The sequence below is a fragment of the Gallinula chloropus genome (assembly GCF_964237585.1).
Source record: "Gallinula chloropus genome assembly, chromosome: 4".
NCBI lineage: Eukaryota > Metazoa > Chordata > Aves > Gruiformes > Rallidae > Gallinula > Gallinula chloropus.
Genome location: NC_140088.1, coordinates 37,085,883 through 37,108,506, shown reverse-complemented (window position 1 = coordinate 37,108,506; position 22,624 = coordinate 37,085,883). Strand labels below are relative to the sequence as shown.

At 59.8% G+C, this 22,624-nt stretch overlaps 3 protein-coding genes across 4 annotated transcripts; 2 read left to right on the top strand and 1 right to left on the bottom strand.

Moving 5' to 3' along the window:
- Positions 1–684: 684 nt before the first annotated feature.
- Positions 685–3,424, bottom strand: AIP (AHR interacting HSP90 co-chaperone). 2 transcript variants are annotated; one of them, XM_084263986.1, is made up of 6 exons: positions 3,298–3,424; positions 2,991–3,170; positions 2,467–2,655; positions 2,123–2,299; positions 1,856–1,997; positions 685–1,734 (listed from the first exon to the last, which is right to left on the bottom strand). In XM_084263986.1, the coding sequence occupies exons 1-6, from the start codon at positions 3,394–3,396 to the stop codon at positions 1,529–1,531; spliced, it is 993 nt and encodes a 330-aa protein (XP_084120112.1). In that variant the 5' UTR covers positions 3,397–3,424; the 3' UTR covers positions 685–1,528. The 2 variants fall into 2 exon arrangements, with proteins under 2 accessions (XP_084120112.1, XP_084120113.1); XM_084263987.1 differs by having other exon boundaries at positions 2,186–2,299.
- A 1,593-nt stretch (positions 3,425–5,017) lies between these two features.
- Positions 5,018–9,286, top strand: LOC311191054 (scavenger receptor cysteine-rich type 1 protein M130-like; the record flags this gene model as incomplete). The annotated part of the gene is made up of 12 exons (XM_084263150.1): positions 5,018–5,480; positions 5,572–5,889; positions 5,969–6,271; positions 6,349–6,663; positions 6,790–7,098; positions 7,179–7,487; positions 7,580–7,930; positions 8,046–8,198; positions 8,343–8,438; positions 8,619–8,702; positions 8,931–8,982; positions 9,193–9,286. 12 exons carry the CDS (start codon positions 5,018–5,020, stop codon positions 9,284–9,286), a joined length of 2,847 nt encoding a protein of 948 aa, XP_084119276.1.
- A 2,404-nt stretch (positions 9,287–11,690) lies between these two features.
- Positions 11,691–19,741, top strand: RAD51 (RAD51 recombinase; the record flags this gene model as incomplete). The annotated part of the gene is made up of 10 exons (XM_084263471.1): positions 11,691–11,795; positions 12,476–12,588; positions 13,034–13,171; positions 13,795–13,912; positions 14,002–14,093; positions 14,934–15,028; positions 16,593–16,706; positions 17,845–17,974; positions 19,229–19,350; positions 19,618–19,741. Exons 2-10 carry the CDS (start codon positions 12,502–12,504, stop codon positions 19,739–19,741), a joined length of 1,020 nt encoding a protein of 339 aa, XP_084119597.1. The 5' UTR covers positions 11,691–11,795; positions 12,476–12,501.
- Positions 19,742–22,624: the final 2,883 nt, after the last annotated feature.

Here is a 22,624-nt window from a genome sequence, read left to right as displayed (position 1 = left end):
TTCTTTCTGGGCGGTCCCGTCGTGTTCAGCTACCTGTTGATGCCCACGTCAAGCCGTACAGTGTGTGATTGGCTAAATAGCTTTCCCCCAACGATGGCCATGGGGTGAGGGCAGGGATGGAGGGACTGAGGCCGGCTGCGAAGTGAGGGCAGGGATGGAGGGTCTGTGGGGCAGGAGGCTGCAGGAAGCAGAGCATGGCCACAGCAGCTCCATCCCCCTGCCCTCACCTTCGGTCTGGGAGGAGGGTGAGGGCCATGGGGGGTGGGGTGAGCTCCTGCAGCATGGGACGGGGAGCGGGAGGGATGCCCCCGTGACAACAGCTGTAAGTGGTAGAGCTGGGTTTACACCACAAAGCCCAGGATAGAGCTTGCTGGAGTCATCCTGGTTCTAGAACTGAAGTCACCGAGCAGCTGGAGCATCCGACATGGAGCCCAGTGCATCCGTGCTGCTGTGCAGTGAGTTTGTGAGGCCTCAGGGCCAGGGGTGGTCAGGCTCCCCACCCCATTCCTGGCCCACCCCAGTTTTACTTTACCTCAGTCCCCTCTAACAGTGATCTCTGAGTGACCAGATGCCTACGACCAGTTTTACTTTTACCCTGGTGTAGCACAACCAGGGTTTCCCCTGGGTAGTGGTGTGGGAGATCCAGACATACACACATGGATCAGGATGATCAGGTGAATGCCGTTTATTCAAACCATTCATCTGCTTATATAGTCCCACGCCAAGTGCTCGTGTCCGGATAGCTCCATCCCGGCTGTGTGCACAGGTCCGGCCCCTATTGGCTGAGCACACACGACCACGCGCCCCAATACACTCTGTGATTGGCTACAAGCCTTACAGCACGCGTGCAGTTGTTACAATTCAAAGGCTGGATTGCTCACATGCCCATTGTCCACTAAAAAGCCTCCAACTCAGCAGTAACAAGCAGTTATTGTATTTAAAATATCACCGATGCCGACGTGATGATGCAGTACAGAGGGAACGCGGGCGTGGGATGACAGCAGCAGCCTTGCGACGTGACGACGCGGGATGTGGCACAGAGTTGCGGGCACGCAAGGGTAAGAGACGGGGCTGAGGCTTGGCACCGGAGCCCCCGGGGCTGCCACCCGCTCAGCCAGCCCCGGGCGCGCTGGCTCAGCCCCGACATACAGTATAAAAACCTCAGCACAAACAATAAAACCTCAACGAAAAAACGTGGCGGAGAGCGGGGGCTTGAGCTTGCGTGGCCCCCACGCATCTGTTCCCGGCGTAAACCGTGAACGCAGCCGAGAGCCCGGTAAGGAGCTTCGCTCTCCAACTGCGCTTCACCCGGGCACTGCGGTTGCCATACACTGCTTGATGCTGCAACGGAAGCGCGCGGCCGTGTCCCCGGGGCTGCGGCCAGCTCCCGGGTCGCTTTGAATGACTTCAAGTAAGTAAAAGTTGTATTAAACATTAATAAACATCGATGAACATTCCACATGTGGAATATCTAAAAAAGAACATGTTCAGAGAGTGCTGGGCTCTCCGGTGCGGCCGTGGGCTCTCTCTACTGTGAGAAGATGCCCTTGAAGCGAATCTTGTCCTCGGCATCCTTCTCGCGCAGGCGGGATTCCAGGCTCCGCAGCTCCTTGGCGACGACGGGGCGCAGCGAGGGATCGAGGGCCAACACTTTGGCGAAGTCAGCCTGGGCTTCCGCCACGTTCCACACCGCCGCGTGGGCTTTTCCCCGCTTGAAGTAGGCTTTGACGTTGTCTGCAGGGAGAGAGCTGCTGGATTGGCGGGGCGTTTGGTGGGCAGGGGGGAGCCCTCCTGGGTACCCGCTCACCCTGCTGGCACCCATGGCAGCCGGCTGGGCTGGCCAGCGGCTCCTTACCCTCGTATTTGTTGAGAATGGAGGAGCAGTGATCCAGCACCTCGTAGTACTCCTCGCACTGCAGCTTGCACTGGCAGTAATTTAACAGCAGCGGCGTGATCTTCTGGTCCAGCTCGATCCAGTCTGGAGAGCCGGGCTGCTCCTGCAGGAATGAGATGGAGTGGGGGGGGACACAATGCCATGAAGGGAAGCTCCCAAGCCCTGTGCACCAGGAGGGATGCGGGGAAGCCTGAGTGCACCCCCCAGAGAGGGCCCAGGAAGCTCCACCTTCATCTGCAGGTTCTTGAGACAGGCGATAGCATCATAGTATTTGGCTGCTGCCTCCTGCACCTTGCCCTGCCGGTACAGCTCATTGCCTTCCTTGTGGATCAGGGGTACAGCCTGCAGCTTCTCCTCGTCCGTCATGGCCCATGGGTCCTGCTGGTAGGAGCCGGGTGCCTCCACCTGCCGGCACCTTGAGATGAGGGCAGAGCCCATCTCCAGGCCAGGCCAGAGCCCCAGCACCCTTCCTCCAACACCATCCACCCAGGGACTGGGGTTGGGGTGGCTGTCCCCAAGCTCCCCACGTCCAGGGTCTCCCCGCTGCCCACCGGCACGAGCAGGCGCCTCACCTTGAGCACCTCAATGTCGAAGATGAGGGGCTGGGGGTTCTTCTGGAGCTCATCGAGGTCGGGGTAGCCCAAGGAGTAGTGGTCGTGCAGCTGGGCAATGCTGCAGCAGTGCCGCTGCCCCTCCAGCGGGTCCTTCCCAGCCGCGATGTTCCGCAGGCTCTTGGCCACCAGTGGGTACAGCACCACGTGCTGCGGGGAGGGAAGGGAACGGGTTGGGGTGGGGGGTAGGGGGGCATGGCGCTGGGCCGTGGTATGGGAGTGTGGCCGGGGGGAGGGGGGGGGGGACCAGAACGCTCGGCCTCGCACCCCGGGACACGCCAGTCCCCGCCCCAAGCACAAGCCCCGCCCCCCCCCTCCCCGCCCTTCTGGAACGGCCCCGCCCCCTCGGGGTTAGACACACGAGCCATGAAGCCCCGCCCCTCCGCCAAGCCCCACTCCCGCTACCCCGCCCCTCATTGGGTCCCGCCCCTCCCGGCCCCCGCCCATCATTGGCCCCGCCCCTCGAGCCCCCGGCCCCGCCCCACCTTGGCGTCGCAGCGGAAGCGCGCGCGCTCCCCGGGCCGCATGGTGCGCAGCGCCGCCTCCCACACCGGCAGCTTGAACTTCTTGCCGGCGATGAGCTCCATGGGCTTCCCCCGCGCCCGGCTGTCGTCCAGCGGCGCCTCCTCATCCCCGCAGCGCAGCGTGCGGTAGTGGAAGGTGGCCTGTGGGCGCCAAGCCGGCCGCGGCGTCACCGCGGGGACGGCGGGGCGCATGCGCGGATCGCTCCAATGCCCTGCCCCCCCCCCCCCGCCCCTGTTCCCCGCGGCCTTCCCCCGCAGCGGGTCTGACCTTGGTGCCGTCGCGGAAGTCGGGCAGCGGCCCGGTGCCCTCCCGCAGCACCTCCTTGTACACGCCGTCCGCCCGCAGCTGCTCCACTTGCTGCGCCATCGTCCCCGGCCGCGCCCCGGCTCGTCTCTCTCCGCCGCCGCTCGGGTCTTTCCGGAAAGGCGCCGTGGCGCCCCCTGCCGGCGCGGAGTGCGCCTGCCGGCGGGGCGGGGCCAGCCCGGGCGGTGGTGGGTTCGGGTCCCGCCCCGGAGCCCGGTGGCTCCGGAGACACGGGCGGGACTCCCCTATAAAACCCTCCCGGGACACCCAGCCTCTTTCCTCGAAGCGTCCCGGGGCGAGGCGGGGGCGCTCCCGGTGCGCTGCCGTGAGGCGCAGCTCCCGCTGGACCCGTGCCGCGTCCCGCTGCCGGCCCCAGCGGCGGGTGTGTGTGGGTCGAGTTTCCACCCGCCCCCGACGGCTGCTGGGCAGGACGGGCGGCCCGGCGGGCGGTGGCGGGGCCGCCCCGGGGTGACACGGTGGCGGTGGCAGGTGGCGGGTCCCGGCGCTGGCGGAGCATGGCGGCAGGTGGCGGTGCGGTGCCTCAGGTGTGCCCCGCGGCCCCGCCGGCAGCAGGCGCTTCCCCCCGGCACGGTCGGGGTGTCGCCAACGGCTGCCGCCGCAGGTCTCGGGGCCCGTCCGCTGCCACCGCTCTCTGGGCCTGTTCCAGCGCTTGCGGTGGCTTTGGGGTTACGCAGCTGCAGCTCGGAGCCCGCCCCAGCCCCCCTCTGCTGCATCACCTACCCTGTATGTCCCCCCCCCGCTGCATCACCTCCCCCGTGTTCTACCCTTGTCCCATCTTGGCCGCGACTACCGGCACCGCTCCGTGACGCCGGAGCCTGGCGGGTCCCGCGGCCGTGGGATGCTCAACCCTGTCCTGGTCCTCGTCCACCCTGCTCCCTCCCGCCTCCGGTGCCCGCGGCTTTGCTGGAGCTCGGTCCTGTGCCCCCCTCCGTGGCGTCGCCGCGGGCAGATACCGGCCCCACCGGCAGCGCTGCAGGTGGCTGGGGAGCCACGTGTGGTCGGTGCCGGTGCCGGGTCCCCGCCTGGGCTCAAACCGCCTCTTTCCTGCCCGCAGCGCGGGGACGTGACTGCCGGCAGCGCGGGCAGCACCGCCATGTGCTGCCGGGCTGTGTGAGGGGCTGGGGATGTGCCCCCTGCAAACGCCATGGTGAGCTGGGGGCTGCTTTGTGTAGGTGCCCTCTGGGGTCTCCAGGCACCCCAGGCACAGCAGCACCCCAAGAGTGGGACCCGACAGACCGAGACAGTTGGGCTTCACCCGGTGCTGGTGCTGAGGGCGACCCTGCGAGGGAGACGCCTGTAGGTTTTGGGCAGAACCCCATCGCCATTGGGCCTGGGCACTTGCCAGGCTCAGGCAGAAGGGTCAGCTCCATGGGGGACATGGGTGGGAAGGGTCTGCGTGCCTGGTGCCAGTGGCAAGTGTTCCAGGAGGTTTGGGGGGGCTGGCTCTGCCCAGGGACATCCGAGTGCCGACCCACAGTGGCGAGGTTCGTGACGCCAGAAGAAGAGTTGAGCTTCATATTTGGGCACAGAGCACGTTATTGGAGGGTGGGAGATAACCCACCTGATAACGGCTCACAAGGTGCTGGGTCTCCATTGGCTCCCAGCTGCGACGCTGCTGCCTATATATCACCCGCCCCGCACTGGGGGGGTTCCGCTTGGTATGATGGTGGCTGTCAGGGTGCTGGGGCTGCTCCTCTGCCTGCGGCTCTGCGGGGGTGACTCCTCGGAGCTGGGGACAGCCATGGGGCAGGGGACCACCCCTTACTCTACGCAGCCCCCAGCCATGCTCAGCACCCTCCCTGCTGCAGGCACCTGGGAGCTGCGGCTGGTGAATGGAGGCGGGCGCTGCGCTGGCCGGGTGGAGGTGAAGCACAAGGGCGAGTGGGGCTCCGTCTGCGTCTCTGACTACCACTGGGAATCCAAATGGGATGCTGTGGTGTGCAAGTCCCTGGGCTGCGGTCCGGTGGTCCACTCGTCTGTGTATGCCCCGTTCGGGCAGGGCACCGGCCGGATCTGGCTCCAAATCTTCTGCCGGGGCAGTGAGGAGTCACTGCAGGATTGTATCCACTTAGACTGGGGAAATCACTACTGCGACCATGATACAGACGTGGGGGTGACCTGTGAAGGTGAGGTGGGGAGAGGTGGCTGAGCTGGGGTACCCACCCCATGCCAGGGCATCTGCCAGCGTGGCTGAGGCCATGTCGGTTCCCTGTGCAGATGCGCTGGAGCTGAGGCTGGCTGACGGCAGAGGTCCCTGTGCCGGGAGGGTGGAAGTGAAGCTGCGGGGACGCTGGGGCACCGTGGGGGATGATGACTGGAACATGGACAATGCTGAGGTGGTCTGCCAGCAGCTGGGCTGTGGCTCGGCCGCTGGTGCCTATCCTGCCAGCACCCTCTTTGGCAAAGGCACCGGCTCTATCAGCCTGGTTCGGGTTGACTGCCGAGGGGATGAGACCGCGCTCTGGTACTGCAAAATCTATGGCTGGGGACCCTACCGTGGCACTCATAACTACGACACCGCCGTCATCTGCCAAGGTAGGAGCCAGGCAGCATGGGGGGAACATGCTGGTTCCGGCACAGCCCCCAGGACTGATCCCCGTGCCTCTCCCCACAGGCTTTTCCAGGCTGGTCAGCAGCGACATGGCCTGTGCTGGGCGGCTGGAGGTGCGGCAGGGCCGAACCTGGACCAGAGTCTGTGAGGGGGACGTGGACATCAAGGCCGCGCAGGTGGTCTGCCGGGAGTTGGGCTGCGGCCCAGCGCTGGCCATCCCTGGTGCCGGCTGGTTTGAAGCGGGAACGGGGCCGTTCTGGCAGGGGGGGTTCCAGTGCACAGGCACTGAGCCCCTCCTCTCAGCCTGCACCCGGCGGCTGCCCAGCAGCGAGGGCTGCAATGGCCACGCCACCATCATCTGCTCCTGTAAGCCCTGGGGATGCCGAGGGGATGTCGGGCTCCACACATGCCATTGGGCCCCCACAACACTCTTTCTTCTGCAGCCTACACAGGTTTTCGGCTGGTGGGCAACAGCTCGAGCTGCGCTGGGAGGGTGGAGGTGGAGGCGGGGGGGACATGGGGGTCCCTCTGCGCCAGTGACTGGGACCTGCTCGATGCCCACGTCTTCTGCCACCACCTCGGCTGCGGCCCTGCTGTCACTGTGCCCCTGGGAAGCTACTTCGGAGGGGAAGATGGGCTGCTGCGGCAGGACACCTTCGGCTGCAGTGGGAGCGAGCGTCACCCAGGCCAGTGTCACACGGCGGTGCTGGGGCAGCCTGCCTGCCTCCCCAGGCACGCCGCTGCCATCAACTGCTCAGGTCTGTACCGCACATGCCTAACGGGGCTTTTGGGACACCCCAGAAATCAGGAGCAGGGGCTAGAGGGCCATTTTGGGGCAGGGGATGGGCTGAAGCAGCCTCACGGCACTGCTGGGGATTTTGCAGGTGTTGCGGAGCCGCTGCGGCTGGTGGAGGGGGAGAGCCGGTGTGATGGGCGGTTGGAAGTGGCCACCAGCCTTGGTGCCTGGGCCCGTGTGCCAGCGGGGCTGTGGGATGCCCGGGGTGCCAATGTGGTGTGCCAGCAGCTGGGCTGTGGTGTGCCAGAAAAGGTCTACACGGTGCCAGGCTCCAGCCCCGCAGTGCTGCAGGGGCTGTGGTGTGCCGGCACCGAGCACAGCCTGGCCCAGTGCAACGTCTCGGGGATGGCCGCTGCGCCGACTGGCAGCCCTGAAGAGGTGGCTGTTGTCTGCTCAGGTGAGTGTCCTGGGGAGTGCCGGGGGGAGTGCTGACACCCTGAGCAGCCACCCCAGCCCAGACCCCTCTGTGCCCCACAGGCAGCCGGCAGGTGATGCTGGTGGGTGGCACCGGACGCTGCGCCGGGAGGGTGGAGGTCTACGTCAACGGCACATGGGGCAGCGTCTGCCGGGACGCCTGGGACCTCTCGGACGCCACCGTGGTCTGCCGCCAGCTGGGGTGCGGAACGGCACTGGAGGCACCCGGATCGGCTCCCTTTGGTCCCGGCACGGGGCCGCTGTGGCCAGATGCTGGTGGATGCGCCGGGACCGAGGCGTCGCTCTGGGACTGCCCGGCCTTGGCACCGCGTGTCTGCCAGCACGGTGGTGGGGCGGGAGCCATCTGCTCAGGTTGGTGTTGTGCGTCCCCTGATGGGAGATCGGGGGGACTGTTCTCCCATGGGGGGCCCTGGACAAGCCCTGCTGTGACCCCCCCCTTGCAGAGCAGCTCTCCCTGCGGCTGACGGGTGGCAGCGGCCGCTGCTCTGGGCACCTGGAGGTGCTCCACAACGGCACGTGGGGCCGCGTGTGCAACAACGGCACCAGCGCTGCCACGGCCACCATCGTCTGCCGGCAGCTGGGCTGCGGTGATGGGGGGACGCTGATGGATTCCCCTATCTCGGACGCGGCCCCCGCCTGGCTGTCCTGGGTGGGCTGCGAGGAGGGGTCCCGCTTGCTCTGGCGATGCCCATCAGCACCGTGGCACCTGCACACCTGCAGCCCCGGCGGGGACGCCTATGTCACTTGTCATCAGGAAAGCAATGACGCAAGTGGAACTCCTACCCCATCCCCAGGTAGTCACTGCCGCCATGGTGCACTTGCACAGACAGCTCTGCCTGTGCCAGTGGCCCCCCCATCCCTCACCCTGCCGGGGTACCCCCGTCACGCTGCCTGGTGATGTCCCCGCAGGTGTCCCTAGCAGCAGGGCCCCACCGGCAGCAGCAGGGACTGTGTCGGTGCCCATGGTCCTGTGCATGGTCTTGGGGACGCTGCTGTTTGTGGCCCTGGGTGTGCTGGCCATGTTGGCCGTGCAGGTGTGCCGTGCCCGGGCTTGGCGCCAAGGTGGGTCCCAGTGAGCAGGTGTCAGAGCAGACATGCTTTTAGGGGGGGTCCCTGTCCACGGGATGGCACAGATGGGAGCAGCTGGTGACCCCGGTGCTGATCCCGGTGCTCACGGCCCTGGGTGAGCACTGCCCATGGTTTCAGGCCCCCACAGAGCCCCCGATGCCATCTCCGATGCTGTCTATGAGGAGCTGGACTACACCCTGCCGCCGGACTACCAGGAGATGTCCAGTCACTCGGGTTGGTACAGGTCTCCATGCCCTGTGGTTGCCCCCCGAAGAGTTGGAGGCTCTCTGCCCTGTGGCCCCACCGCAGCAGCGGGGTTGGGAGCCCCGCTCAGGACCTGTCTGTGCAGCACTGGCTCATATCAGTGGCTTGGGATGCTCCAGCCACCCCCAACACATAGTCCCCTCCCACCAGGCTCCCCATTGGAAGGGTCAGAGACGAAATTGCCGTATGACAGCGGGGACATTGTGGAGGAGAGTGACACCAAGGCGGCTCCAGGTGGGGGGATGGGGAGCCTGGGGGAGGAGGGACGCAGCCCCTCCAGCTCTCAGTAGCTACAGCCCAGCATCACCATCCCTGCTGCTGAGCCCCCGCTGTGGCTTCATCTGAGAGCTTGCGGCACCAGTGCCTCCTGACAACGTCAGTGGTGTGACTGGAGTGGAGGCTCAGCCAGACTCCTGCCAGGGCGCTGGGGCTCACTGCAGCCTATCCCCCTCCCCGGGCCAGACTCTCCTGCCCAGCATGACCCCCCACATTACTATGACGATGCCATGGCTGCGTTGGAAGGATCCCCCTCTGCCAGCACTGGGGATGCCTCTGAGGGGAGCTGGGGCTGTGGCCCACCCACAGGTAAGAGGGGCCACAGCCGCCATGTCCCCTGGAGGGCCACCCCCAGGAGGGTGGACTGTGGTGGCGGGTGGGCAGGAGGTCTGCAGGGGCTGTGCCAAGCCATGGGTGTCCCCTAAGGTGGGAGCCTCCCCCCGTCAAGTGCCCAGGCAGCCAAGGACCCCATCACACAGCCCCCGGCGGGGGACACAGGCTATGACGACGTTGACATCAGCACCCTGGGGACATCGCTGTGAGGGCCATCCAGCCACAGAACAGACCCTGCACCCCTCCTGCAGTGGGGGCTCTGTGTGTGTGGTGTTTATTCTGTTATTGCAAATTTCCCATTTCTATTAAAACCTAAAACTTGTTTCCAGGCCTGGCACCCCATGCCGGGGTACATCAGCCATCCCTGGGGGATGCAGTGCAGGAACTGGACCCCCAGGCATGGCCCTGGTCATGGTGGGGAGGGGGCAGGAAGGAGAAGGCCATGGTGGGGGGGGGTCATTGGACTCACCCTGCACCTTTATCTGCCCTCAGGAATCACTCCCAGCTGCTCCTGGGGACATGCATGGGGCAAGGGGAGAGGGAAGAGCACAGAGCTGCTCTGTGGACAAGGACATCCTCCTCCGCCCCGCTATGCGTGGGGCAGGCTCAAGCCCAGGGAGGCTTCCCCCCATGTCAGCAGCCCCGAGAATGGGCTAGAAACATCTCTGGCTTTTGGCAGGAGCTCTACTAAAGGAGGGGAGCCCCTTCCTGCCCCCCAGACTCTCCCTGCCCAGCAGGACCCCCAGGGCCTGCAGCGAGCAGGCGGGATGCTGCAGCTGCTGGCAGAGCTGCAGGACACCGTCACATCCCAGCTCGTTGTCGCTCAGGTGCAGGCAGGTGAGGCTGGGGGGTCTACGCCAGCCTCGCGCTCAGGGCTTGGCAGCAGCGCCTGTCAGCCAGCAGCAACGCGGGATGCAGGGTGTGACAAGATGGTCGGCGAGTATCTCCGGGTGGGAAGGAGGGAGCAACTGGCCGGACCCCATGGCCTGTTGCTGCAGCGTCTGCAGCTGGCAGGTGCAGCACTGGAGCCCCTCGCAGGGTAGCAGCACCCCAGCATCACACAGCCTTTTGCTGAAGGACAGATCCAGCTCCTCCAGGCATGGGCTGGTGCTCAGCACCATGACGAGGTCCTCGCAGCAGGCACAGGTGGGGCAGGAGTACCGCAGCCTGCTGGGGACCCCCAGAGCCCACCGTGCAGCAGGGGAAGGGTGTGAAGAATGTGTGTGTGTGTGTGTCCTGGTAAGGAGAACATCTCCTCCGGAACTGACCCAACCCCCCATTCTCCCAGTCCCCGCCCTTCCCCGTGCCACACTGGGGGGAAGAAGGGAGCGAAATCATGGGTGAAGTGCAGCCTGCTAAGGAGGGAGGGGTTGGGGGTAAGGCGCTTTAAGGTCTGGCCGCACTTCTCATCACCTGACTCTGGTGTCACTGGGGGTGCAGGGCAGTGGCATCAATTAGAGTTTTCTTCCATTTATTCTGTTCCAACCAACAATTCCCATCGTTGGGCGGCTGCTGACTGACCATGAGCCAGCAGTGTGCCTGGGGGGCCAGGAAGGGCGACGGCAGCCTGACTTGTGTCAGAGACAGCGCGTGGCCAGCAGGTCTGGGGAGAGGATTGTGCCCCTGTACTTGGCATTGGTGAGGCCGCACCTCGAGTACTGTGTCCAGTTCTGGGGTCCTCACCATAAGAAGGACATTGAGGTCCTGGAGCGTGTCCAGAGAAGGGCAACCAGGCTGGTGAAGGGGCTGGAGGGCATATTCTATGAGGAACGGCCGAGGGAGCTGGGGGTGTTCAGCCTTGAGAAGAGGAGGCTGAGGGGAGACCTTCTCACCACCTAGACTGACCTGACAGGAGGGTGCAGAGAGGTGGGTGATGGTCTCTTCAGCCAGGGGACAGGAGATGGGACAAGGGGAAATGGCCTCAAGCTGCACCAGGGCAGGGTCAGATCAGGTGTCAGGGAAAAGTTCTTCCTTGAAAGAGTTGTGGGGATGTGGCACAGGCTGCCCAGGGAGGGGGCTGAGTCCCCACCCCAGGTGTGTTTAACAGGCGGGTAGATGGGGTGCTCAGGGATATGGGTATCACAGGACAAGAACGGTTGGACTCGATGATGTTAAAGGGCTTTTCCAGTCTGGTGATGCTGTGACTCTGTGTCGGGTCAGCTCTGCCCGTGACACTAACTGCGGAATGCCCTAATAGCCCTTAACCCGCTCCTCAGTCCCTCAGTACCTATTTCCCCGCCCCGCCCGGTTGAGCAGGGCCGGGACAGCCAGCGGCTGGGGCGGGGGCGGGCGCGGGCCTCAGCTGGGGCCTCAGCTGGGGCCTCAGGCACCGCCCAGGGGCCGCCCCTCCGCCAGCCTAAACGCTCGCTGGAAGCGCGGTGTTAGCGGCCTGTGCGGCGCTGGGCAGCGGGCAGGGCCCGTCCCCGTTCCTGTCCGTGCCCCGCGGGGCCGTGCGGTGCGTGGGGCAGGAACGAGCCGACCCCGGCGGCGCTCCCGGGGGCCGCTTCCCGCCGAGCCGCTCCGCTGGGGCCCCGCCCGCCGCCGTCACGTGACGCCGTGGCGGGCTTCTCCGAACCGCCGGCGGCTGCGTAGGTAACGGACGGGACGGGACCGGGCCCTGGGCCCCGCCGCCTGCTCCCCTCCCCTTCCCCTCCGCGTCCTGCCTGCCGGCCAGCTCCGCGGACGGGCTGAGGGCCGGGCCGGGCGAGTCAAGGCGCGGTAAGGAGCCGGGGCGAGGTGCCAGCCCCCAGCGCGGGTGAGACGCAGGCGCCGGCGGGCCGCGGGCCCGGCCTTGCCCGTTCCGGGAAGCCGCAGAGCGGCGGCGCTTCCCGAGGCAGAGCCCTACCTGCGGCTGCCGCGGCTCGGCCGGGGCCCTGGCCTGCCCGCGGCCCTGCCGTGCTCCTCGGCGCAGCGTGTGGAGTGGCACCGCGGGCCCAGGGCGGGCACAAAGGGGCCTGTCAAGGCTCCGAAGCTCCTTTCCGGGGGGCTCCGAAGCTCTTTCTGGGACCCACCAGGCGCTAGCGGTTGTGGTGGGCACGGGAGAGGCCTTTCAGCATGACCCCGAGTGCCGGCCACAAGCAATGCGTCTCCTGCTGTGGCCGTGTCACTTCCCGCAAAGCGGGATGCTGTTAGTGGCAGATCGTTTGTGCCATGTACCTGGACACCCAGGAGCTGTCTGTCCAGCCTCTCCGTGTTCCTTGCCAGGCAGCGCAAGAGTCACTGGGGACTTTTTGGGCTCCGGCCTTTTGCGTTGCGTCATGAAACGCGCTCGCATGTGATCGCAGAGAGGCGAGAGGACAGTCACATGCCCCTCGGGACGTCCTGTTAAGACGTTTTGAAATGTGTATCTGGTTGGAATGGTGTGTGTTGCATCACAGGGCGGTCTGGTTTCCTTCCAGTGGGGCCGTGCTGGATCCCTGGCGTGATGGCGATGCAGGCGCAGTTCGAGGCGAGCACGGATACGTCAGCAGAGGACGAGAGCTTTGGCCCGCAGCTCATATCCAGGTTGGAGGTAGGTGAGGAGTCAGCGCCACAGTAAGCTTCCAAGAGCTAGACTTCTTCCTTAAGCACGAGCTGCGCCTGAAAACTGCGTTGCTAAACTCTTACTGGCGATTTTTCAGGGAGACCCCACCCCAGCACGTTAACAGTTGCAGTTTGTATCTCGTTGCTGTGCTGCATCACTGTTCCTAGTGTGCGTGGGTCACCTCCGGCATCTTTTGAAACAGGGAATGGCACCTTCTGCCTGTCCTGTGGCATCTCTGTAGTTAGCAGCTTATGCAGACACACCATGGCGGTAGACGGACTTTATTTCTTTGCACATAGGTGCATGGGAAGGTACTGTTCCTTATGCTGCCTAGTAACAACAGGATTTGATTTGAAGCTGCTGAAGCCAGTTGAAGGCATTCAGTGGAAGTGTTGGTATCTTAGTGGGTCTCTTTCTTCCTCCCTCCTTTCAGCAATGTGGCATAAATGCAAATGACGTGAAGAAGCTGGAAGAAGCTGGATTTCACACGGTCGAGGCTGTGGCTTATGCACCAAAGAAGGAGCTGCTAAATATCAAAGGCATCAGTGAAGCTAAAGCTGACAAAATCTTGGTAAGGGTGTTAGGGGAAAGCTTTAACCCACAGCATTCAAGTTCTTATTTCTTCTGGCTTGAAGGGATGCAGTGGTCTGGGAAGGTCCCTGGTGATGATTCGCTGAGAGGGGCAGTAGGGGCAATTGGAGGTATGACATGGCTTTTTATGAGCAGGGACAAAACCCAGTAGGACCAGCTCCAAGCAGAAGAGAAGAGAGAAGGATTATTAGAAAGGTCTGTAAGACCTGTGGAGCGTACGAGGATTGTGTCTTGGACTATTAATATTTAGGAGTAATTGGTCTGTTATTACTAACTTGGTATTTCTTGTGATAAGAAGGCTGGTGATGAGCCCAACGTACTTTTCCGTACAGGTCATAACTGAGGAATGGAACTCCTTGTCCTGAGGTGCAGGGGCCACCTGTGGCATAAACTGGTTTACGAAGGGGCTAAGCGCAGTGTTTGCGGGGTAATGTTCAGCTCAAGCAGTTCGCTGCTGAACCCAGAGGGGCTACCAGATGGAGGGTCAGCCCCTTGTTCCGGTTTGTTGCGCTCTTTCCCTAAGCTTCCGCTGTATTAATTACCAGGGGGAGGTAAATGAGCGGGACGACCACTCCTCGCACTGCTTAGTCTGGTTTTCCTTAGGCTGAAGCAGCTAAACTGGTTCCAATGGGTTTCACCACAGCAACGGAATTCCACCAGCGAAGGTCAGAGATCATCCAGATCACCACTGGGTCCAAAGAACTCGATAAACTCCTTCAAGGTAATGATTTTATTTCTCTTTATTGATGAGCCTTCGTTGGTTTTTATTTGAAGTGCGTGACCTTTTAAAAATGATTGTTTTCCCTTCAGGAGGAATAGAAACAGGGTCCATAACAGAGTTATTTGGGGAGTTTCGTACTGGAAAAACACAGCTGTGTCATACCCTGGCAGTCACCTGTCAAGTGAGTAGTCCGCTTCGTTAAGATCATTCGGGCAGTGCAGCTTTGGGGTATCTGCTGATCCGAGTTACTGAGAAACCAGTAACAAATGTGCTGCATGTGAATGGCCGCAAAGAGCCTGAGCATCTGTAGCATCCTTGGCTGTACGTGCAGCTTTCGGGCATCCTCTGTTCTGTGCGTAATCTGCCTGCTAGGGTGCCTTTAGCAGCAGTTAAGTCATGATGGCTTTTACCTCTTTGGTGTTTTCTGTAGTGTTTTTTTTTCCCCCCCATATTTTTTTTCCTCTTTGGTGTTCGGGCAATGAAATTTTAACACATTAGCATTGCTTTGGGCCTGAAATGCAGAGAGGTGTTTGATCTTTCTTGGGGTGCCCTAGGCTCCCAAGGACCTCTCTTATCTCCAAGGGTGCTTGAAAAGAGAGAAGGAACCATGCTGGGTTCAGAGAGTTTCTGTGAGTGGCTGCTTTTGACCCTAAGGTGCCCCAGGCATGCTGGGCTTGACTTCCCAAAGAGCCTTTAGCTGGCTCTTGCTGTCAAGGAGCAGAGCAGTTTGGCATCACTGTTTCTTAACTCTTACTTTAAACAGATAGTGTGTTGTATTACTTCCCAAAGGTCACTGTTGCATGAAATAAAATGGCTTTGGGCTTAATTGGGTCATGTTGTTGTCACCTTTGCGCACCTGAGCTCGAGGTCAAGGACCTGTCTGTCCCCTTACGTAGGCATCGGGGACCGAAAGCAGGAATCGGAATCACCCTGTTGGTTACTTACTGTACGGTGCCAGTTGAGGGCACCAGGTGATAACTGGGCTGTCTGTTGATACTCGATTCGTTTGCTTCTCCTTCAGCTCCCCATTGACCGAGGCGGCGGCGAAGGAAAAGCCATGTACATCGACACTGAAGGGACCTTCCGCCCGGAGCGACTCCTGGCTGTGGCTGAAAGGTCTGTGCTCGGGACGGGAAGCAGACTGGCGTTAGCTGAAGAAAGGAATTCCTTTACTTGTGGTGCAACCCAGTGAATACAGGTCACTGCGTAGATCAGCCCGTCTCCTTAAATTAACGGGACTCTTGCAGCAAGGGCTGTCCCTGGGGCTCAGTTCTGGGTCCTTGCACATGGTCCTGCTGTTCCTTTGGCCCCATGGAGTTGGGCTGAAGCAGAGCTGCTGACGTGGTTTGCTGCAGGGCAGTGCAAGTTGCAGGTGCTGGAGCAAAGGAGGGGACAAGAACGAGCAGATGGAAGCAGGATGAAGGAGCAGGGATTTTGAATATTCCTCCCCAAAGTCCCTGCACGCTTGTGCATGTGGAATGGGGAAGGTACAGGAAGAGTGAGACATCCGTGTGCACTTCTGGCCCTGGACACCCACTGTGATGGCAGAGATGTGGTGACCCTGGGATGATGGAGCTCAGGATCCTGAGATGGGCACAAGGCATTAGACTGGATCGCAGTGCTAGACTTGAGGAGAGCGGCCTTTGGCCTCTTCAGGGATCTGCTCAGAAGTATCCCACAGACGCCCTTGAGTGAAGCAGGATGTAGGAGGGCTGGGTGATTGTCAGGGATCATCTCCTCCATGTTCAGGAACGGCCCATCCCGTTGAAATCCAGCAAAAGCAGTAGGAGGCCTCTCTGGATGAGCGAGGAGCCCCTGTTACACGTAGAATGGAGGTGTACTGGAGGTGGAGGCAGGGACAGGTGACCTGGGAGGAGCAGAGAGGCACTATCCGAGCACGTAGAGCTGTGCTGGGGATGCGGTGAGGTATGTAGGAAATGGCTTGGTGTTGGCCAGATGCTAGAACAGGTTGCCCTGAGGTTGCTTCTGTCCTTGAAGATGTTCAGAACCTGACTGGATGCCATCCTGCTGCAGCTGATCTCACTCTGGACAGCAGGGTTGGACTATGTGATCCTTTCCCGCTTCCAAGAGCCTGTGATTCCATGAAATACGCTGTCATGTGAACTGGAGAATGGGAGCAAATTCTGTATGTTCTCTGTCATTGGAAGGGAGACTACTGCATTTCAGATTCAAGGAGGGTAATGAGCTGGTTCTCCGAATTCTAGGGAGTTTCTCAGAGTGCCCTATAAAGAACTGAAGTGCGAGATGGATGCTGAACGTATCTCTCTTTTTTTTTAAAATGCGTTTATTTTGGGAGCAGAGTGGTGTCAGAGTTTTGTGGTGGAAGGCTGTTTGTCACTCTTTGCAATCAGCAACGCCCTGCTTCCAGAGTATGCTGTTCCAGAATGGTACCTTTCCTCATTCCTGGTTTTATTTTGAGGAGAATTCCTGCTTTTCTACTTTACTATTGTTCCTAGGCAGGGAAATAGTCCTAGGAAACGGTTTCCATTCGTTCTGTTCTCTTTTCAGAGCCGAGTTGTGTGGCACCTTTTTTTTCCTGTCCGTTTTTCTCTCGAAGCCTTTCCCAGGAATGTGAATTTCTATTCTAGCCTGCTAGATAACTCCTGTCGATGGAGCTGTCCCTTACAGGGTTTATTTCTTCTTTTGCCCTTGTCTCCAGGTACGGCTTGTCGGGCAGCGACGTCCTCGATAACGTGGCGTATGCCCGAGGCTTCAACACGGATCACCAGACCCAGCTCCTGTATCAGGCGTCTGCGATGATGGCCGAGTCGCGGTAAGAACCCTGGCTTAATTAGGGTGATTTCTGTGCCAAAACACCTTTGTTTTGTGAAGCTGCCTGCAGACGCTGGGCAAACCTGGGTGAAGCACAGAGCACGAAACTCTGGCGTGTCGGAGCCAGTGTCTGCTTCAGGAGTCAGCTTTCCTTGCTTGCTTCAGTGCTCCGTTGGATCAGGTTTTGTTCTTCCCAAGCTGTGTCGTGCTTCGGCACAGCTGGGGAACAGGCGTGGTGTCTCGGCAGTCAGCCCCCCACTGATACCACCAGCTCTAGGGTCACGGTGACTGACCTGAGCTGTGACAGCCAGTGATATGCCTGTATGAGGAACAAGCACCAGCCTGAGAAGCAATTTGAGAGACCTTCTTATATTGGCTTTGAGAGACAAAGTGTGCAGCTTTGGAGTGTGCAAAATACTGAAGGGACCTGTGCAGACAGCTGGAGTTTGAAATGAAGAGTTACTGGCCCCCTTAGGGGAAGGAGGGGGTGGTATGAGGTATGTTAGCCTGGAGAAGAGGAGGCTGAGGGGAGACCTTATCACTGCCTACACTGACCTGACAGGAGGGTGCAGAGAGGTGGACGATGGTCTCTTCAGCCAGGGGACAGGAGATGGGACAAGGGGAAATGTCTTCAAGCTGCACCAGGGCAGGGTCAGATCAGATGTGAGGGAAAAGTTCTTCCCTGTATGAGTTGTGGGGATATGGCACAGGTTGCCCAGGGAGGGGGCTGAGTCCCCACCCCAGGTGTGTTTAACAGGCAGGTAGATGAGGTGCTCAGGGATGTAGGTAGCACAGGACAAGAACGGTTGGACTCGATGATGTTAAAGGGCTTTTCCAGCCTAGGGATTCTGTGAGTCTGTGTATTGGAGCCTGCAGTGCTCCAACATGAGCTCCTGGGCTGGATTATAGGAGTACAGTAAATCTGAGGCTTTAATCATCAGCAGCTTCCTCTGGGTTTGCTGGGGTGGGTCATGTAGTTAGTAACCTTAACACCGTGGGTTACTACAAGTAGTAACTCTGCTAACTGCCAGGTAGTCCTTACACCCGCACCTGTGTGCAGCCTTACAATGCGGTCTCACCCTCCGCCGGAGCCGTTGTTCATCCTGGAAACGTGGAAACCTTGCCTGTCTCTTCCCCAGGTATGCGCTGCTGATCGTGGACAGCGCCACGGCCCTTTACCGGACAGATTACTCGGGAAGAGGCGAGCTGTCAGCCAGGCAGATGCATCTGGCCAGATTTCTGCGCATGCTGCTCCGACTCGCAGATGAGGTGAGCTGGGAGCTGCGCTCCGCTCTGCAAGGGACCAGTGGCCACTTTTCTCTCTTGTAGAGCTTTGCACAAAGGGCTTTCTGCCCACTCGGCGTCTGCTTCCACCTTGTTTTGAGAGCCATGAGAGCATGGTTGTGGAGAGCAGAGGGGGCAGCAGAAGGGCTTTTGTCCGCTTTTTTTCCCTTTTTAGGCCTTGGTTCAGGCTGTGAAAATGTCCTGGTTTCAGGCAGATAGTGTTAATTTTTGCTGGAGTTGGAGTAACAGACCCAACTTGGATCAATGTAATCAATGTTGAGCTCGTTTATTTAAACACAGAGAGAGCTTATATAGGTTTCTATATCACTACACGAGTTACATTATATTGCTATTGGTTATATGCCCTGTTCACCCGACTGACATGCATCTCACTATTGCTAACAATTGGTTAAAGCTACGCAGTCACATTAGGCCTTATAAGGCAGCTGTTGACATTCTTGCAGTTTCTTATGTCACAAGGTTGTTTCTCACAAGCTCCTGTTCTCACAGACATCTGCTCGCCTGTTACTGTGTTCCGATATTCGCTAGTTTCCCCAGGCCTGGTTATATTCGGGCATTAATGAGTCTGGTTGGGCCACAAACCCACTCCTCTCAAGTTACATTGCTACAATTTTTCTCTCTAGCAGCTGGTGTGGTGCCATGTTTGGGAGTTGGGATGAGCAGTGCTGATAACGCAGGGATGGTTTAGCTGTTGCCCAGCAGTCAGGGACTTTTCAGTTGTTCCTATTTCCCTGCTAACAAGAAGGTGGGGTGCATCCAGGGAGCTGGGGGGACACACAGCCAGAACTGGGGACCCGAACTGGCCAGAGGGGATATTCCATGCCAATTATGTCATGCTTAGCATAAGGGGGGGGCTGGTGGGAGGAGGAGCGCACAGCTCCAGGATGCGTGGGTTTGGGGACGGTCCAGTTTTGGAACGGCTCTGAGCTGTATGGCTGGAGCTGTGCAGTTCGGTGAGACACTGCACCGTGTGTCACCAGTTCCCTTTACTTTGCTATAACGTCCTGTTGTTATTTCTCTCTGCTGTCCCAGTAAACTCTCCTTATCCCAACCCGTGATGTTTGGGTTTCTCTGGTTTTCTTTTCCCTCCCTTCCCCCTCCCCAATTCCCCCCGACTCCCTCTTGGAGAGCGAGCGGCTGCGCGGTGCCCGGCGCTCAGCCGGGGTGAAACCGCAGCAGAAAACCAAATGCATGTCGATGTGTCCCTCTTCCCCTCAGTTCGGCGTGGCAGTGGTGATCACGAACCAGGTGGTAGCGCAGGTGGATGGAGCAGCCATGTTTGCTGCAGATCCCAAAAAACCCATCGGAGGAAATATCATCGCACACGCTTCCACCACGAGGTGAGAGGACAGGCGGCTGCTTTCCGGTAGCTTTATTTCGGGAGATTTTACAGACCTGGCTAGGTCCCTTTACATCCCGGGGTTCCACGTGGTCTGTCCGTGGGAAGTCCAGCCTGCTTTGCACAAGTGTGCCTCTCCCAGCGCTTGGTGATCCGCAGTAAAGCCAATACGGTGTTCTCGGGGGCTGTACTCACCTGCTAACTCCATGTTTCAGTGGTGATTGCGGGCTGCACAGCCTCACCCACTTGTTTCCCTTCTCCCCATCAGGCTGTACCTGCGGAAAGGCCGAGGTGAAACCAGGATCTGTAAAATCTATGACTCTCCTTGCCTTCCCGAGGCTGAAGCGATGTTTGCTATCAATGCCGACGGGGTGGGAGACGCCAAAGACTGAGGACTCTGCTTTGCTTCCCACGTCTCCCAAGGCCAGGTGTTGGTAAAAGACTCCTTCTGTCCTTTCGGAAAAGGGACTTCCGAAAAACTCCTTCAATGTTCCCCAGGGTAGCTGCCGGCAGGAGAATCACCGTATTCTGGCACAGAAGTCCATCAGGTGAACACGTTCTGGAACACGTCTGGGAGGAGATCCACCCTCTCGGGCTTTAGTCGCCTCTTACCTTTAGGTGGGTTTCTTGAGGTTTTCGGAGCACCGTACGTCACCTTTGTGTTTCCCTCACAGCTGTGGCTCCAGCCGGACGCTCCCACTGGGCGTCACGCAGCACTCTCAGACTACGTGGCTGTAGTCTGGAACTCGGTGAATTCGAGGTCGCGTTGGTGGGCTTCTCGAATAAGTAACACGGCGCCTTAAATACTTAGGGGGTTTCTTTAGTTGTAGAGTAAAGCAGGACAGCATTCCACAGCAAGAATTTGAGGGTATTGCTGGGATGGACGGCGATCACAATCCATCCATCGCCTTTATGTTAATTCTGTTGCGGGTGTTGCGACGTGCTGGGTTTTTGGGGGGACTCCTAATTCCCATTTCAGTTACCTTTTTTTTTTGTTTTGTTAATTCTCTGTGGAAATCTTCTTTTAATAAAAAGGACCATGAAAATATGGGCAACACTGTGGGTTTCTGGGATTCAGCCCAGCATTAATTTAGACCTGGGAGTATCCTATCTGCAGGTAGGAAGATGATGCCTGAATCTTCTGGAATTTTCCTTTGCTGTAACCCCTGCTCTTTGGTTAGCGATGTACAGCACAGCCATGTGCCAAGAGCCCTGTAGATGTCTTTTAAGAGTTTCTGAGGTTAAAAAGGTTCTTTTCTGGAGTATATTTAGCTAAGCCATGCTATTGTGAGCTGCTCAGGTCTGGATTAAGGAGAATAATCCTCTAGTGGTGGTTGGCAGCGCAACCCCCACAATTTCCTCCTTTCTTTTTCTTTGGGACCATTTTTCTAGGACAAATCATGATGGATACGTACAGTGGGGTTTGCTACTTACGTACCCACCCATTTCATGCTCACAGAAAGCCATGGGCACGGCGGGTTCCTGGTGCATTAGGGTGAGAATGTGACAGTGCTTATCCTTTCCCAGCTCTGGTTCTGTTACCAAATGTGAGAGTTAAAGAATAGCAAAGTTACTGCAGTAGCAGCAGGCAAATCTTAAACAGTGGCCAGTAGAATCATGGAGTCCTTAAGGTTGGAAAAGCCCTCCGAGATCATCCAGTCCAACTGTCCTTGTACCACCTCTATCACTCACTAACACACGTCCCTGGGTCCCTCATCCAACCTTTCCTTGCCCCCCCTGAGGGATGGTGGCTCCACCACCTCCGTGGGCAGCCCGTTCCAATCCTTGACTGGTCTTTTGGAGAAGGAATTTCTCTCGTTTCTAACCTGAAACTCCCCTGGCGCAGCTTGCAGCCATTCCCTCTTGTCCTGTTGCTAGTTATCTGTGAGAAGAGGCTGACCCCCAGCTCCCCACAACCTGGAATTGGAGAGAGCAAGAAGGTCTCCCCTGAGCCTCCTCTTCTCCAGGCTGAACACCCCCAGGTTCCTCAGCCACTCCTCATCAGAGTTGTGTACCAGACCAGCTTTGTCGCCCTTCTCTGGACACGCTCCAGTACCTCAAGGACCTCCTTGGAGTGAGGAGCCCAAACCTGAACCCAGTATTCAAGGTGTGGCCTCACCAGACCTGAGCACAGGGGAGTCATTGCCTCCCTGGTCCTGCTGACTACACTGTTCCAGATACAAGCCAGGATGTGGGTGAGTGTCAACCACCACCCCCAGATCCTTTTCCCAGCCACCCTGCCCCAGGCCTGTAGCACTGCTGGGGGTTATGACCCCCAGCGTAGGACCTGTGCATGCACTTTGCCATGTTGAACTTCATCCCTTTGGCCTCTGCCTGTCGATCCAACCTGTCCAGGTCCCTCTGCAGAGCCTTCCTGCCCTCCGGCAGATCCACACTTCCCTCCAGCTTGGTGTTGCCCGCAGACTTACAGAGGGTCCATCAATTCCCTCATCCAAATCCTTGAAGAGGATGGGCCCCAGTACCGACCCCTGGGGAACACCACTGCTGACTGGTCACCAGTTGGCTTTAACTCCGTTCACTACCGCTCTCTGGGCCTGTCCACCCGGCCCGTTTTTAGTCCCGGGAAGAGCGTTCCTGTCCCAGCCATGGGACAAGCTCCCCCCGCTCCCGCTGTGCCCGCGACCCCGGCCCGCTGAGCGCAGCCCCCGGCCAGCTGCCGGTTAACAAGGGGAGACCTACTCGCTGCCGCCGCCCGCTGACAGACGCCGGTACCGCGACCGTGACCCGCCGCGTGCTGCCGCCTGGCGGGCAGGGCTCGGTACTGCGGGCGGGGGGGGCTCGTTCCGGGCCCAGCCGGGCCAGCGGAGCTCGGTGCTGCTGGCGGGCGGCGGGGCGCGTTAAAGCGGCGGCCGCTGTTGCCGAGCGACCACGCCGCGGGAGCGCCGCCGGCGGGCGGAGCATGCGCAGTAGAGCGCGCAGAAGGCGGCCGGCCAGGGAATATGGCGGGATAGGGAAGGCGGCCGGTCATGGAAGGCGGCTGTTCAAGGAAGGCAAGGTGGCCCGTCAGGCAGGCGGCCGGTCGGTCAAGGCTTTAGTTTCTGGAAATATTTTGGATTAGCACAGTCATTAGACTCTGTAATTCTGTCAAAAAAGGTTTGGCTTTTCTTTCGTATGCAGACAACACGCTTGATGCCTCTCACTGGGCTTGGCTGCCTAACGCTTCCCAAGACCCCAGTGAGGTATTTCAGAAAGAATATTAAAACAGGCATAAATTGGCCCTGAAGTATCGTGTGCCCACTATATGTGTGCAGCTG

Bases quoted from the DNA above. Each gene is read 5' to 3' on its own strand.
- AIP (XM_084263986.1), bottom strand. From the start codon at position 3,396: ATGGCGCAGCAAGTGGAGCAGCTGCGGGCGGACGGCGTGTACAAGGAG. The intron at 2,656-2,990 runs GTGGGGCGGGGC...CCCTCCCCGCAG, and splicing joins GCTTCCGCTGCGACGCCAAG to CACGTGGTGCTGTACCCACT. The intron at 1,735-1,855 runs GTAAGGAGCCGC...CTCTCCCTGCAG, and splicing joins CATTCTCAACAAATACGAGG to ACAACGTCAAAGCCTACTTC.